At 39.7% G+C, this 17,740-nt stretch overlaps 1 protein-coding gene across 3 annotated transcripts in view; it reads right to left on the reverse strand.

The window, feature by feature from the left end:
* Window positions 1–3,261: 3,261 nt before the first annotated feature.
* Window positions 3,262–17,740, reverse strand: part of GORASP2 (golgi reassembly stacking protein 2) — a 39,875-nt gene continuing 25,396 nt past the window's right edge. For all 3 annotated transcript variants that reach the window (XM_075070124.1, XM_032771038.2, XM_032771039.2), the window contains 7 exons: window positions 15,016–15,102; window positions 14,310–14,440; window positions 13,108–13,240; window positions 12,870–12,993; window positions 11,390–11,476; window positions 5,223–5,333; window positions 3,262–4,286 (listed from right to left, as the gene is read on the reverse strand). In XM_075070124.1, the coding sequence (XP_074926225.1) occupies window positions 3,994–4,286; window positions 5,223–5,333; window positions 11,390–11,476; window positions 12,870–12,993; window positions 13,108–13,240; window positions 14,310–14,440; window positions 15,016–15,102 (966 nt within the window). In that variant the 3' untranslated portion in view covers window positions 3,262–3,993. The remainder of the gene's footprint in view (window positions 4,287–5,222; window positions 5,334–11,389; window positions 11,477–12,869; window positions 12,994–13,107; window positions 13,241–14,309; window positions 14,441–15,015; window positions 15,103–17,740) is intronic.

Here is a 17,740-nt window from a genome sequence, read left to right on the forward strand (position 1 = left end):
AGGGGGATATGATAGAGGTACTAAAATCATGAGTGATGTGGAGAAAGTGGATAAGGAAAAAGTTATTTACTGATTACCATACATACAAGACTAGGGGTCACTAAATGAAATTAATAGGCAGCAGGTTTAAACACAAATAAAAGGAGTTCTTCATAGCAGCGCAGTTCAACTTGTAGGCACTCCTTACCTGAGGAGGTGTGAAGGTTAGGATTATATAACAGTGTTTTAAAAGAGAAGTGGTTAAGTCCATAAATGGCTATTAGCCAGGGATGGGTAAGGAAACGGTTCCTAGCCTCTGTTTGTCAGAGGATGGAGATGGATGGCAGGAGAGAGATCACTTGATCATTGCCTGTTAGGTTCACTCCCTCTGGGGCACCTGGCATTGGCCATTGTTGGTAGACAGATACTGGGCTAGATGGACCTTTGGTCTGACCCGGTACGGCCGTTTTTATGTTCATGTATCAGGCCAGGAAATACCTCCGTGACATTTTTAGCCTTCAGAGCATCCAGATTTATACAGCTCCATTGCAATGTAAGCAGCTGGGGCTGGAGTGGCAATGAAGACTTGGTACTCATCTTGTATGTGTATCATCATTTAGTAGATAAGTTTCTCGAACTCACCAGTAATTAAAAATAACCCCAATTCCCAGCTCTGGAGCACCATAGCGCTTGCCCTGTGCTTACAGAAGTGTAACCAGATGTAGTGTGTTGGACATCCCTGGGCATGTTGAGCAATTAGCTTTTCAAAGCTACATTGGGAGGGGGGTGGTGAGGAACCTCTACCAATTCCACATTAAATATTAATCTTAGCTCTATGTATGTGAATTCTGATAACTTTAGCTAAAAATATATTGCATTTATCTAGTCCTTCAGCTGTAGACCTCACTGTGCATTACAACTTATACAAAATAAATGTATTATTAGCTTCAGTTAGACATGGAGTAACTACTCAGATACAGATAGTTGAATACATAGGATGGTGAGTTACAATTAGCTGATATGTAGGTTCCAGTCTTGGCTCAGCTAGCTGAAGTCTACAGGCAAGGAGACACTGGTGATGGTTCATGCCTGCACTGATGACACCCTGCTATGCAGTAGCTTGCTTCAGGGAGCATGCTGAGGAAGACCATCCAAGCCATCTTCTCCACGGTACTTCCTGTCCCATAAGCAAAGGGTTCTGGAAGCAACTTACTGACTAGATAAGTGTTAAAGAGTAGAGGGCTTTGGTTTTATGGAACACTGGTCTACCATCTAGGGGGAGGCCTGTAAGTTAGTCTCCTGGATGGTGGTATCTAATTGGGGGTGGATGGCAGTTTCTTCAGAAATCTCTCTCCAGCTCAAGGGAACCAGGCATAGTGTTAAAATGAAACATTTACTTAAAGCAGGTGAAATGTTATTGTTTTTCCGTATATTTAATAAAAAACTTTTCATGGTGTTTGTCAGGGTCCAAAGCAGCTGAGGTCCCTGTATACCAAACCCTGAACCTAGTTCAACACTGGTGGACATGTGACAGGCTCATGTTAACATGTTTGCGTCTTTAGGCCCATTTATTCTATCAAAATGAATATGAGAGCGCCTGTCTCCACCTCAGGCAGAAGGGGGAATTGAACCACGATTCTCTCACATCTCAGAGGAGTGTTCTAATCACTGTGTTAAGTTTAAGGGGGTGCTGCCTGTTCCTCCAGCTGTTTTTTCTGTTTGTTTTTGGGGGAAAGGAGTGTTAAGGCTGGGGCCCATATTCTCAGAGTACACTTAAGCCCCCAGGTAAGGGCAACCTAAATTGAGGATCCTGCTGAGGTTGGAGGTGGCAGTAAGAATGCTCATTGGCAGAAAGTTAAGCAGCAGCTTAGCAAGTGTTTGGAGGATCTGTGGTACCTAACTGTTGGTCGTAAGTGCTGAACTGCTACTTTAGGTGTTGAAGTCCTATTGTAGATCAGTTCCTATAGTTTTTTTGTTTCTGTTTTTAAATACAGTCATGAATGGTGCTGTGCCCTGCTGCAAAGACACAGAAGGGAAGAACTGCAGTGATGTTCAAGTTTTCTGATCTCCCCACAGTTTCACCCTTTGTACAAGAGTGGGAGCAAGGAAAAATGTTAACTCAGCATTTCAGACAGTGTGGGAGGAGCCTCAACTTCAGTGCAAGGAGATGGAATGGGAAGTACTGCAAGTGTGCAGCAATCTTCACTACCAAAGTGGAGGAGACACGCCAAGGTATGTCAGTTTAAGGCTTTACTTGCATCAGCTTGACAAAGGTGGCTTCCATTTGAAAATTCTTCCTTGACATTTTAAACAAAATTCTTTTGTAAGCAGATACAGGGATTAGCTCATCACAAAGGGAACTCTCAGCACAATAGCTGAGATTCCAATTCCTGCTACAAAAGTATGTTTGGGTGCACTTTAAACACAGCTCTTAGTGAAAACACTAAAATCCACCTGACTTGTGACCACTAAAATCCCCTCAATGCCAACCGGCAAAGGGTTTACTCTGCTGTAACAGCAACTCTTAGCAGGCCAGACAAACTGACTACACTTAGCACACTGCTTACATGATACTGTTTATGGATAAATACTACAGAAGTCTCAATAAAAGGTTGTTATAGTGATCCTTCAACAGGGTTCGTGTGTTTTTTAACCTGCACTGCTAAGGGAGTTGGCATAGGTCTGAGAAGACTGTTGAGGTGGTTGTGGCAGGGAGCTGGCACCCAGTTAAGCATCAGCAAGTCTTCTCTTGCTGGTGGTTGGGAAGGGTGTAATAAAGTGATTTTCAGTCCTGGGCTGCCTGATTAGATCAGGCAGAGTTTCAATGCATCCTGTTCAAGTGCAAATCAGGCAAAAATATTCTCACCTTGAGGCACTAAGACTGAGGACCACCTTTGAGCAATACGAATATAATACTCGTAGAAAAAGGAAACTGATGCACTTCATGTATGTGAAGATGCCAACTATTGCACAATGACAAGGAGAGATTTGCACTTCAACAGCAGATGAAGCAATCCTGCTACATTTGGTAAAGCATTTTATTGATGTGACAGAGTCAAAACAAGCCCCTTCATCCTGAGACGCAACTGAAATGCAAGTCTGTGCCACAATCATCATCCTGAGATGAGACTTACAGTGCTGATTGCATCACTAGTACTAAGTCACGCCTCCCATCCTTTTCTGTGACAAAGACTATTTTCTCTAGGGTAGAGAAAAAACAAGTCACTGAAAGGTGAACAGAGCGTTGTCACATCTTACACACCGAACAAAAATATTGTGCTATTTTGGTCTCAGAATAAAATTCCACGACTTTATTGCTGTATGTATGTTTTCCTCTATGTAACTTATCTTACAATAGTCAAAGTGCCACCTTCTGGTTTAAAACTGTGCAACATTAACATTCATTTTCTTCCGAAGACCATTATACAGTGGGGGTGTAAAGCAATCCAGCAGCAGTTACAAAATGTTGCCCGACCATTTTTTCTTAAAAGTTTAAGATAAAGATCTGCATACAAGCTGAATGAAAAGATGCTCAATTGATAGATCATTCAGTAACTTTAATAAAACATTTTTAGTTGGAAGTTTTGTAATGCTAAAATTTACAACTAAAACAAAAGTAAACACTCCTCCCCCACCCCCCACTGTAGCCACAAGGTTTCTATACTTGTAAAGAACAAGAAATATGGTATGTAATTGTCTCACAAACCTGCTTCATTTCTAACAGAAGCAAAAGTTGTGGAGGCTGCCAGCCTGTTAAACCTGCAAGTTTGGCAGTGGAAGTCTGTTTTACTACCATGATGCTTCTTTTTGGTTATTTAAATACAAGCCTTTTTCTTCCCCTCCCATTCAACACACAGTATAAATCCCATTTCCTTTTTTTATTTATCCTCAGTATTATTTACAGGACTCCTACAGATAAAGTACAAACGAATATGAAATTAATGGTAGTTTGCATCTTCAAATATGCATCCCATGGCTAAATTTACCAAGACACTCCAACAGAATGATCTGAAGTTATGATGATTCTGAAGTATGTACAGCTGAGACTGTGGATGTTTTTTCATTTACTGTAGTAGATTCATTTGATCTGTCATCAACAGGAGTTGCCTTAGAAGTGGGGATAGCAGTATCCAAGGTGAGTGCAGAGGTTTGTTCTACACTTACAGTAGTGCTATGGGAAAGCAGATCTGCAGGTGGAGTAGATACCTCTGTGACCAAAGGAAATTGTGCAAGAAACTCAGGTGGCATTGAGAGAGGTGTTATTCCAGATAGATTTAGAGGTGGCAAGGAAGGAAGCGGTGGCAAACCTAGAAATTAAAAAAAAAAAAAAAAAAAAAAAAAAGGCAGCAAATCACACACCACTCTACTTCTACTTTTTAAACTTTTCCCCAGGATGCCATGTGATCAGTTTGATCTACACTAGAACTATGAGTCCGCCAAGCCTCATGGTATCTGTTTGTTCCCCGAGTAACTATGGGATTTCTTCTGCTCCTATTGAGTTCAATAGGAATATGATCAAGACTTTTGAGCAGCAACAACTCAAATAGCTAGTTTTAAAGCTTTAAATATTTTGCAAGCCAAACAATCCTCCTCAACTAGATCATCAAGCATTCTTTAGAGGTTAACAATAATGGAACTTGTGTTGGCTTGCTGACATGTACAAGAGGCAGCTACCAGACTTGAGACAATGCTTTTAATGTACTTATTTGTCCTATGGCCTGGATTTCTCCGGCACATCCTTAAACTGCCAATGCCCACAGAAGCCTTGTTCCACTTTTTGCTTGCTCAATGTGTATTTTTCAGTAGTTATATTTAGTACCATAAATTTAGTATGTCAGATACTTATTCTAACTTCTCAGTCTTCTTGGCTGGCACACAGAAAATATGAACTGTGCATTTCATTAAACCTCCCCCAAAAGCTATATACTTCCTCTAATCTTTAGCACAAAGGAACATCTTTATGAAGCCCTAAATATGATGGGGGTAATGAGGAAACATCATCAACCTAAGGCAGTGAGGACTAGATAGGGTTATTTTGACACACATTCCTTGACTGACCAGAAGAGATCACCAATGAGAGCACCATTCCATTGCAGCTGTGGCAACAGACTCAACCATATTCTGCATGACTGACCCATAGAGCACAACTTGAAATTAGTAATGAATGGGTGGTATCAAGGAAATAGGGTGGTCAAAGGTCTTCATAAACCAGTTACTGTAATATTTACAGTTTGTAAACATACCTGGATGTATGATGTCTGACAATCCAGCACCAGAAATGATGGGTGGGGCAGGTAAATTCAGACTGGATAAACTGGTCAGGGTAGGAAGTCCAGTTGGTAATGACATCAGACCTAAAAAACAATTACAAAAGATACAAACCTCAATTTCAAGAGCTGCAGCCAGCCAGTAGAAAAACTGTTCCAGACAGAACTTGCATATCACTGGCTCACACTATACTTCAAGGTGGTGGTTCTTTTTACAAATGGAAAAGTGAGTACGCCTCTCTTTTGATCTTAAAATCCGGTGATGAAAGGGATTTACTTAGATGCTGTAGCAGCAAGAGTTAGGGCTAGAAAAATCCCACTTCCCAGCTAATTCTATTTTTACTATCATGGTAATAGAGCATCTTCCATAGGATAATGAAAAGGAAGGGAATGATTTTGGTTTGTTTTTTAAGTGACAAAAACAAGCAAAAGTGTTAGTTATAAATACAAATAGAAAAGGCTATGGTTAAGGACGAAAAATATACAGAAATAATGGCAAGTTTTAAAGTAATTTTCAAAGTTAGGTGAAGGCTATAAAATGCAATACAAGTGTGGAATTAAGATGGCATGTGCTTGCCATCATTCTGCCTGCCAACAAGTATATCCTGTTTTGTTTTGTTTTTTAAATGGATCCTCTATGGAGCAAGGACCACCTCTTTCTTAAAGGTGTACACAGGGTTTACGTTAATGAGGACTAATCCAGAAATAAACCTTGTGTGTCAACATTAATAGAATACTGTAAGATAAGATCCAACAAAAATTACTTATTTAAAAACAAATCAGATTCAAAACAGAACCAGCCTAATAAATAGTTAAGATTAATAAGTAGGTCAGCAGTAAAACAACAACAGACTGATTCACAAAGAAAGCTTGTCTTTAGACTGAAAGCTAAGACTAATGTAAATATTGATCTGGGAAACTTAACTGTACACAGAAGCCCACCTTTTGCTACTATAAAGACTTTAAACATCTTTGATTTACAATTTCACTACTACAAGTATAGAAGCAGTGAACAGTTTTTTCCTGTGGGTTTCAAAACCACATTCCTATTGCCCAGAGTTGGCAGGTAAATGTTCACACCTTAATGAAAAGTGAAACTTCTTAGTAGTTTGACATCTTAACCTCGTGATATAGGAATTTAGAATTTCCTGACATTACTACTGCACACACACACTTAGCTCTACTGTATTTTCTTCCCACACTGGCAAATCTGACTTCAAGAGTTTTGGGTTCATTTTTTAAAAACTTTACTACATTTCCAATATTTCAATTGTATTAGCATGCAAAATACGTTAAGTAATCCTATGTGTCCTGTACCATTTAACAGGGAATATATGGAGAAATAAGACTTGCATTGTCTGACAAACCTACAATAGAATGATTTTGGCATATGAGGAGTCAGTATTTCATTAATCTCAGTAAATAAAACATTACTTTATTCCCAGGGCATGTAGCAAGAGTTTCCACACCAGTCTAAAATAATACATTATGGGAACTGAGCTAGTAAGCCTGTGCACTATAGGAACTCTCAACACTTTAGAGATAATGGAATCATCACTAAACATTTTATGGCAGATTGTCAATGTCATCTTTTAACAAAATGTAATAGGCTATTATCTAAACTGCTGTTAGTAACTTTAAACTGATCCAAATGCAAAAATAGTTGGCTATCACCCATTGTTCTAGATAGCTTATCTTAAGATTATTAATATGTGGAGTATTAATATGAATACTAAATTAATCCAGTGTAAATATACATATGTAACCTTAGCCTAACCCAGGGGTAGGCAACCTATGGCACAGGTGCCGAAGGCGGCACACGAGCTGATTTTCAGCTGGCACTCACGCTGCCCAGGTCCTGGCCACCGGTCCAGGGGGCTCTGCATTTTAAATTTAATTTAATTTTGAATGAAGCTGCTTAAACTTTTTAAAAACCTTATTTACTTTACATACAACAACAATTTAGTTATATATTATAGACTTATAGAAAGAGACGCAAAACCTTAAATCAGAGTGAATGAATGAAGACTCGGCACACCGCTTCTGAAAGGTTGCCGACCCCTGGTCTAACCATACATACTGAGTTGGAAAATAGTGCAGTTAATGTGTCAAACATGACACACAAGCCAGTGGAGCACAGCAGTCACAGGAGAGCTCTTAACCCCACCCCAAATATTTGCTTCTCTCCAAATAGGAGAACCCCACTGGGCAGCTGTCTCCTTCCTGGGCAAGAGCCTCTTGCTCTGCCCCTTTTCCCTGAAATGGAGCTAAGACAGTCGTGCAGCACTGTGTGCTGTGGGAAGAAACGAAGTCTGCTGAGAGCAGCTTCCAGCTCCACTAGCTATTCAGTGGCCATCTAAACACCCAAGAGAAGTAGAACTCTGTCTTTTGGGTCTTGCAGAAACTAGTCCTAGTCCTACTCCTTGACACCAGCATGGAGCCATTAGCAATTATCTTTGAGAACTCATGGAAGATGGGTGAAGTCCCAGAGGGCTGGAGAAGGGCAAATTCCTATCTTTAAAAAGAGGGAACAAAGAGGGCCTGGAGAATTATAGACTAGTCAGCTTAGCTTCGGTATTTGGAAAGACAATAGAACAATTGTTAATCAATTTATCAGCGCCTAGAGGATAAACAGTGATAAGCAACAGGCTACATGGATTTGTCAACAAATCATACTAAACCAATCTGATTTCCTTCTTTGACCGGATTATTGGTCTGGTGGGTGGGTGGGAGGAAGCAGTGGATGTGATATCTTGATTTTTAGTAAGGTTTCTGACCCAGTTCCACAAGACATTCAAGCAAACTAAAGAAAAGTGGCCTAGATTAAATTGCAATTAGGTAGGTGCACAACTGGTTGGAAAAAAATATTTAAAAGTATTTGTCAATGGTTAAATATCAAATAGGGAGGATATATCTAGTGAGTCCTACAGAGGACTGTCCTAGGTTCAGTACTATTCAATATTTTCATCAATTGGATAATGAAGTGGGTGGTATGCTTATAAAAAATTGTGGATGACACCTGGAGTTGCTGTCACTTTGGAGGACAGGATTATAATTCAAAATAACCTTGATAAACTGGAGAACTGGTATGAAATCATTGAGATGAAATTCAGTGTTACACTTAAGAAAAATCAAATGTACAAATACAAAATTGGGAATAACTGCAGAAAAAGGATCTGGGGGATTATAGTGGATTGCAAATTGATGAGCCAACACCATGTTGCAGTTGCAAAAAAAGGCTAATATTCTAGGGTGTATTAACAGAAGTGCAGTATAGGAGGTAATTGTCCCACTCTGCTCAGCACTGGGGAGGCCTCAACTGGAGTACAGAGTCCAGTTTTGGAGGCCACACTAAAAAGAGATGTAGACAAATTTGAGAGGCCAGAGGACAGGAACAAAAATGATACAAGGTTAAGAAAACCTGACCTAGGAGGAAAGCGTTTAAAAAAACAAAACAACACTGGGATTGTTAAGTCTTGAGACAAGAAGTGGAGGCCTGATAAGTCTTTGAATATGTTTAAGGGATGCTATAAAGATAATACCGATCAGTTGTTCTGTATGTCCACTGAAAACAGTGCAAGTAGAAAGGGCTTTGTCATAAACAGATAGTAGGGGTTAATAGAACAGAAGTACTTTATATCTCTTTTGACTGTAAAGGGTTAACAAGTTCAGGTGAGCCTGGCTGTCACCTGACCAGAGGACCAATCAGGGGACAGGATACTTTCAAAACTTGAGGGAGGGAAGTCTTTGTGCGCGCTGTTAGTTTTTGGTGGTTGTTCTCTCTGGGTTCTGAGAGTGACCAGACGTGCAACCACGTTTCTCTCCAATCTCGCCGATAAAGGCTCTTATAAGTTCAGAATAGTGAGTACTAGGCAGATAAGGCAAGTTAGGCTTATGTTTGTTTTCTTTATTTGCAAATGTGTATTTGGCTGGAAGGAGTTCAAATTTGTATTTTGCTAAAAGGATTTTAATTTGTACTTGTATACTTAGGCTGGGAGGGTATTCCCAGTGTCTATAGCTGAAAAACCCTGTACTATTCCATTTGAAATGTACAAAAGATAAAGAGATGAAACAGTAAAAATTAATTAAAAGTTTCTTGTTTGAAGAACTGATTGTTTTTTTTTTTTTCATTCTGGTGTGAGACCCCAGGGACAGGGTCTGGATTCACTAGCGAATTGGTGGGACAGAAAGGAAGGAAGGGAGAGAGAGAGGCTAATTTCTCTCTGTGGTTAGGATTTATCTCTCTCAGGGAGAGGTTGGGAGGGGAGAGAGAGAAGGGAAGGGGGAGGTGCATCTTCCTCTCGGTTTAGATTCAAGAGAGTTACTTAAATCCACCAGCTTAATCATCTCCGAAGCACCACATAAACCACAGCAGAGGGAAGCCACTGGGAGAGGCCAACAGCCGAGGGACAGCGGATTATCTTTACTTTCCTTGTGTTAAGATCCAGAGGGTCTGGGTCTTGGGGGTCCCCGGGCAAGGTTTTGGGGGGACCAGAGGGTACCAGGCACTGGAATTCCTGGTTGGTGGCAGCGCTACAGGTTCTAAGCTGGTAATTAAGCTTACAGGAATTCATGCTGGTACCCCATCTTTTGGACGCTAACATTCAGAGTGGGGAATTATACCATGACAGGCTTAATCTGCAGCAAGGTAGGTTTACAAAAGATGTTAGAAGGTTAAATAAAATACCTATCAGGGATGGTTTTGGTCCTGTGTCAGTGCAGAGGGATGGACTAGGCGACCTCTTGAGGTCCCTTCCAGCCCTACTTTTCTGTGATTCAGCATGTTTCATCCCTAACCAATTTCATATTCATGTGCCTGTAAGGCCTTAAGATCTCAGTTCCACTGTAACTTAATATGCATTAAGTACATTTCAGACCACAGAAATTTAGTGATGGATTGGTTACATTTTACTTTTACTCCAAATGTCAAACTTAATTAGTGAAACTGCAGTTTAAAAAAACAAAAAACAAAACAGAATAGGATGAACTCCTAACCCCACTGAACTCAATGGCAAAACTCATTTGTTTCCACAAGGCTAGGATTTCACCAACATTTATTGTAGATACAATTGTGCTGAAAATGCATATATTACCAAATCGGGGGATTTTCAGATATTTGAGAGTCCAGTCCCAGTTTGCCAACCCACTACTCCCTCTTTATTTAGATTACGCCTCAAAACTCTGTTCCACAGTGACACAGAGTGCTAGGCACAAAGGCCTATGTCACTACTCTTCACAGCAGCCCCAATCAGGCAAAATTTAATTTGTGGGCCAGCAGGGCAGAAAGGCCAATTAAGCTATTAGGGAAGAGCCCACAACTAGGCCCAGGAAGGAAGCAGGAAGTAAAAGAGAGAGAGATTGTCCTTCTCTGTTTGGGAAAGGTCTTATGTGTGGTGGGATGCAACTGTATATAAACTGCACAGGGTACTGAACCAGCAAAAAGGTGTCTGCATAATTTGTGGACTGAGACAAAGGCAGGACCAAGGTAGCCCTTTTACACACAGTTCTTGAGAGTCAACATTTAAAAAATGTAATTGAAACATCAAGTTGCACACATGTACCTTGTCCTTCCTCATCCCCACTAGATATCAGACTCCTTGGTCACATCACATCTACAATTTGATTATATGGTATTCAAGGCAAAAGCCATAGAATTCTCCCACTAGTTATGGATCTAGCACAATTATAAGTGGAGAAGAAAAAATCTGTTCTAAGGGAACAGCAAGTATGGTTTATCTAGATATAGAAAGGTAGGGCTGGAAGGGACATCAAGACATCATTTCATCCATCCACTCATGCTGAGGCAGGGCCAAGTAAACCTAGATCCATCCCTGACAGGTGTTTGTCTAACCTGTCCTTAAAACCTCCAATGACAGAAATTCCACAACCTCCCTGGGTACCCTATTCCAGTACTTAACTGACTTTAGAACAACATTACACCTTAATGCTGTTAGAACATTATGTCAATGAAAGGGACAAATTACTCCTATATTCTAGTTAGACAAAATGACAGAAACAGACATAAAATTTTCTTAAGAATGGGGCCAAAAAATACAAACCACCTTTTTCTCCCCATCATTCTATACATCTTGACTTATTTTGTTTTAAAACATTTGAACTTTGCTCAAATTTTCACTACTCACCTGGTAATGTAGTTGCTGGGTTAACTGGTGGCACTGAACTGAGAGACTGATTCACTTGTGGTGGCAATAATGGTACTGTTGGGACACCTAATGAAAGATACATGAAAGTATATACCATCATTTCAAATACGTCCAAGTATGCAACATCCCAACCCGCTTCCTCACACAGTATCTCAAAGAAAAGCTTATAGGTAGGGCCTGCCAAATTCATGGTCACAGGATTTAAAAAATCATAAATTTCATGATTTCAGCTATTTAAATCTTAAATTTCACAGTATGCGGGGGGGCAGGGGAAGTCACAAGGTTACTGGGGGGGCTGGGGCTGTGGTACTGCTACCCTTACTACGCACTGTTGCTGGCGGTGGCACTGTCTTCAGAGCTGGGCAGCTGGAGAGTAGTGGCTGCTGGCTGGGACCCAAGCTCTGAAGGCAGAGCCGCCATCAGCAGCAGCGCAGAAGTAAGGTACAGTATTGCCACCCTTACTTCTGCACTACACCCTGCAGAGTTGGATCATCAGGGCTTGGCTACACTCAGAACTCCAAAGCACTGCCGCAGGAGTGCTCCTGCGACAGCGCTTTGAAATGCGAGTGTGATCGCAGTGCCAGCGCTGGGAGAGAGCTCTCCCAGCACTGCACGTACTCCACCTCCCTATGGGGATTAGCTTGTAGCACTGGGAGCCGTGCTCCCAGCGCTGCGGCACTGTTTACACTGGTGCTTTGCAGTGCTGTAACTTGCTGTGCTCAGGGCGGGTGTTTTTTTCACACCCCTGAACAACAAAGTTGCAGCGCTGTAAAGCGCCAGTGTAGCCAAGGCCTCAGTCAGCAGCCACTACTCTACACCCACCCAGCTCCGAAGGCATGGTATTGCCACCCTTACTTCTGCACTGCTGCTGGTGGGGCGCTGCCTTCAGAGCTGGGCACCCGGCCAACAGCTGCCACACTCTGGCCGACCAGCTCTGAAAGCAGCACAGAAGTAACGGTGGCAATACCATGACCCCCCTGAAATTCACTTTAAGTTAGGACCCTCAATTGGGAAACCTTGGTCTCCCCTGTGAAATCTGTATAGTGTAAGGTAAAAGCACACAAGACTAGATTTCATAGTCTGATTTTTTTTCATAGCCATTAATTTGGTAGGGCCCTACTTATAGGGATTCAATGTTTCTGTATTAGCAAAACCTTGTAAACATGGCATAAAATGCTATCAGTAATTTTGAACCCTGGTGTTAACAGGTTTAGAGACACTCACCTTACAGTGAAAGTACATTTTACCATTGGGCTATGATGTGAAATATACCAAGCCCTAGTTTTTGGGAAATGGTTTTGGGAGATGCAAAGGGAAGACATGAACTCTGGAAATCATATACATTTCTACAAACATGTTTTCTCTTTAGGAAGTTAACTGACAAATCCATTTTTCTGAATTACAGAAGTCAATAAATTATGACTGTATTTCACAGGTGAGGGGTTTTTTTTATACATACCTGTACTGAGAACACTACTGACTGTAGTAGGAGTTGAACTAATGGACAGCCCTGACAGACTCTGTTCAATTCCTGTTGTTCCAGGCGGTAAGGTGGATGGGGGATTAACTGAAGACAGTTGAACCTTACAAAAATGAGAAGTTAGTGTTAGCACTTTTGTTTTACTAAAATCCACAAAAATGTTAGTTATACTTTCACAGTTACGATTTTATCAAGCACAAAAGAGATTACAACTTACCTCTGTAAATCCATCTTTGAGTGGACTGATGGGTGCACTATGCAATTGTCCAGGGAGAGAAATTTTCTTTCCCTCTTCAAATGGACGTGTAGGTATCCGATGTAAATACCCATAGCCAATGCCACATCCTAGGCTTTTAAAATATGAAAATTTAAAGGTTAGACACAGACCAGTCTGACCTTGGTACATGCATAAACGACCATCACCATGGACTCTACACTAAACAAACAGCACAGAACAACCTTGCCTAACGTGAAAAGGACTCAGTTCTCAGATTCCCAAAAAACACAAGAATGGTGTCTTGAACTACAGCGAGACACAGAAGTGTGTCAACCAACAGAGTTGCAGGCACTCAGCAACCACAGGACAGTTTCCCCCTACAGTATTCCCCCCCCCCCCAGGGCTTCCTTTGTGTAATCCAGTTTTAAGTGACAACTAATGAGGCTTCTATAACTTCCTTTGGGGGATTGGTTTACAATATGCCATACGCAAACAGCTCTTAGAAAATATAGCCAATGACCTGCAAATGGCTCAAGATGTCATAATAAATCTCTAGAATAAAGCCTTGTAAATCATTAAGTGCCCATTGTTATATGGAAAAGTACTAGAGTACACACTCATTTTTCTGAGGAGAGAAATACCCTCACTAGTAGATTATACATATATTACTTTGAACCTTTATAGCTCCTTTCAACCACTAATATCACTACACAACACCACAGGTGTCCAAAAGATTTAAAAACTATTAGAAACATAGCTAAGCCTCAACCACACCCTTGTAAAATAGATTTACAGATGGGGAAATAAAGTACAGAACTTAGTTACCTGCCCAAAGTCAGAGTAAGTCAGAGATACAGCTGAAAATATAACGCACGTACATCAGCTGCAGTCTTCTGTTCTAGACACTACATGCTTTAGCATACTATACAGTATCAAGATTTCAAGTCCAATGCACTAAGCATTCATAAAGTTTTATGAACTTTTAAACGAGCTAATTTGAGTAACTACAAAAAACATGGGCCCTTTTACAAACTAATTTGTATGTACATCACCACCGCACAGTTTCTTCTTAATGACAATACTCTTTGCAGCAGGAATTACCTTTTCCTCTGATTCTACAGCATCAAGCACAGTGGGGCCCTAATCCTGAATGGGCTAAGTGCCTCTGCAAAACCACCATTTGGTATGTTGAATTAGCTTACCTGCCTTCTCCACCCCATGCAGAATTGGGGGTAATAATCACCTCTCGACAATTATCCGTGTCTGTGTTGTACACATAAAGTTTTAATGGTTTTCCTTCATGTGTTTCAATAAGAGAGAACAGATCTTCAGACTAAAAAAAAATAGGAACATTGCAAATTGGTTAATTTTTTAAAATAGTATTTTACTTTTAGAATCTAAGAAACCACGGCAATTAGTATCTCATAGGCTTCAATGCAGAACTAGCAGAGCCTGGCACCTAGTGTGTGCGTCTGTCTATATCTCTATAAAAAAAAAATAAAAATAAAAAAATCAAATTTCAGTATACTCCACAGATAAAATAGTTTATATTTTCAGACTGAAAAACTGAGAAGACGAACTACTACATTTGGGATAACTCAGATTTCAAATCAAAACAAAAAAATGAAAGTTTAAATTGTATTTTACTAGTTTAATTCCTAATAAATATTTCAAATTATTTTTAAAAGGTGTAAACTAATCTCATCTTATTATATGAAGGCATTTCAAACAGCATTTTTTAACTTTAAAGTTATATTTGTGTACTCAAATGTAGACTTGCTGTGCCAAAGCTCCTTCCACTAAGTGGCAAAGAACTTCTATTAGCACAGGACATGGAGAAAGTTGGGGTTAATATTAATATTGCCCTGGTACTCTGCTTCTTGTAAATTAAATACAAAGTTATATTACCTCATTCATGACAGTATCTGCTCCGATGACATAGTCACTATGTGGTCTAAGACCTGCTAGTGCAGCAGGAGAATTTGATTCAACTTCCTAGTTTCAAGATATAAAATTACAAAAGTTAAATCTCCTCAAAGTATTAGCAAAACACAGTAACAAGCCCCTTCCCAACCTTTAAGTTTAAAGGAATTAACACACACAAAATGTAAAATGTTCCAAATACTTATTCTACACTTAGTCCCATTTTAAAAGATACTGCAACAGTACATATACAAATATATCCCACAGATGTATGGATCTCTGTTTTGTCACTATTTTCCCCTGCCACACAAAATGCTTTGTCTCCAGTCTTCAAGCTGGAGGATGTGGTGGACAGACCTCAGTATTTATGCAAAAATGAGTATTAATTATAATATAATCTTCCAATGTTAGGTCATTACAAACGATGAATTTTAGGATGTAGCTACAACTATGTTATACTATCAGGCAGTAGCTGCGTTAGTTTGTATCCATAAAAATAACGAGGAGTCTGGTGGCACCTTAAAGGCTAACAGATTTATTTGGGCATAAAAAACCCACTTCTTCAGATGCACGGAGTTAAAATTACAGATGCAGGCATTATCATTCTGACATATGACGAGAAGGGAGTTACCTTACCAATGCTGATAGGGCCAATTCAATCAGGGTAGATGTAGTCCACTCCCAATAATAGATGAAGAGGTATCAATGCCAGGAGAGGGAAAGTTGCTTTTGTAGCAAGCAAGCCACTCCCTATTCAAGCCCAAATTAATGGTGTTAAATTTGAAGTAAAAAACAAATGTCAAAGAGAAATGGCAAATTTCATTTGCAAATTTAACACCATTAATATGGCTTGAACAGGGTCTGGGAGTGGCTGGCAAACTACAAAAGCATTTTTCCCTCTCCTGGTATTTTCACTCCATGCATCTGAAGAAGTGTTTTTTTAACCCACGAAAGCTTATATCCAAATAAACCTGTTAGTCTTTAAGGTGCCAACGGACTCCTCGTTATTTTTATGGATACAAACTAACTCAGCTACCCCCTGATACTTGTCTCCTGGCATTGATACCTCCTCACCAATTACTGGGAATGGACTACATCCACCCTGATTGAATTGGCCCTCCTCGTTGTTTTTATGTTATACTATGATACTTGAGAAAACATTACTGGATACAAGGCAAGTGAGAGAACTTGGTTATGACCCTTGGACTGCAGCCTGACAACCTGGTCTATTTGCCTTTGTTTTATGAATTGAAGGATGTGTATAGGTGTCAAATGGTAGATGTGTGTTGTACGGAATTTTCCACAGGCATCTTTGAATTCAAGTAGTAATTGTCGCAACTGGGAAAACACCATTTACTTGAATAGGCAAACCTTACCACAGAGCAGGATACTTCTTTGGTATAAATCATCAATAGGCAAAGAACGTTTTATCCCTAACAACATTTCTTGCAAATAGTTGGTCCTGACTTCAAAATGGTATTAAGAGCAAAAACCAAAAAGGTCATGAATAGAGATGTGTTATCCCAGTCATAAACTAGGAGTAAAGTGGGTTTCTTTCATAAACACACTAACATCTTCATTTTTCAAATGTAAAAACATTTATGGTCAGGAAATATTTTATAGAAAGTGTTACTTATAAAACACGTTTCCACTCAAATAAAAAATATTGTAATTCTTTAGATGATTGGAGTCCATGAGCCTCTTTCAGATGTATATTCACAAATATTTTCTCTAAAGGAAGCTTCTAATGTCATAACTTCCTAATGCAACTGTTACGTGAATTGGAAATGGTAACACACCAACACAGCAAGGTCAATTAATGCTTAATTACCTAAGAAACTATTTTAAAATAGAAATTTATATCGATGCAGTATTTCAGCAACTCCTCACCAAACAAGAATCACCTCTTCAAAGACTGTGGAGAAAGGACAGCAACTTAGTAACTCTTCTAGTTTGAGGACAAGGTGGAAGAGGTGATATATTTTAGTAGACCAACTGCCGCTGGTGGAAGAGAGAAGCTTTCGAGCTTACACAGAACCAGACCGGAAGAAGAGCTCTATGTAATCTCAAAATGTTAAGACCATTTTAAAAGCTTTTTAAGACCAGGCGCATTGAACTTTTTAAAAATAGAATTTCAATTCCTGTTGAACCCTAATGAAACTGAAGAAATCTCAGAAATCGAATTTAAAAAAAAAATTAAAACCTCTAACATGAAAGCTTATCTAAGTTTCCTGCCACAAAAAAACACAAGCACTTAAAGGAACTGAATGTTCAGGAACTGAAGGTGTCAACAAAACCAACTCATGAAGCCACTGAGTCAATATATTTTAGTACGATCTAGTCCTAAAAAGGTGCACCTTCGCCTCCAGTAAAGCTGTGACAGAAGGGTATAAAGCTCCCTCTGCTCTCATCTAAAAAATGCACACATTCAAACACCTTGTCTCTACGAGTAAACTGCCACAAACCTAACAAGAACAAAAGAGAAGCCTCAAGAAAAAGAAGTCAATGACAACATCCCCAAGACTTCAACAAGGAAGTTAAAACACTGCCCAAATAGTTAGATTTAAAACTCATGCAAGGATTTAATTGAGATATTGAAATGCTATTGTCACTTAAGACATTAACAAATTCTCCTACAAGCCCCATAGTTTAGGGCCATGTATTTCAGGACAGGAGCTGAATGTTGGTAAATAGAGAAAGTTTTAAATTT

Source organism: Chelonoidis abingdonii, chromosome 10 (assembly GCF_003597395.2).
Source record: "Chelonoidis abingdonii isolate Lonesome George chromosome 10, CheloAbing_2.0, whole genome shotgun sequence".
Lineage (NCBI taxonomy): Eukaryota > Metazoa > Chordata > Testudines > Testudinidae > Chelonoidis > Chelonoidis abingdonii.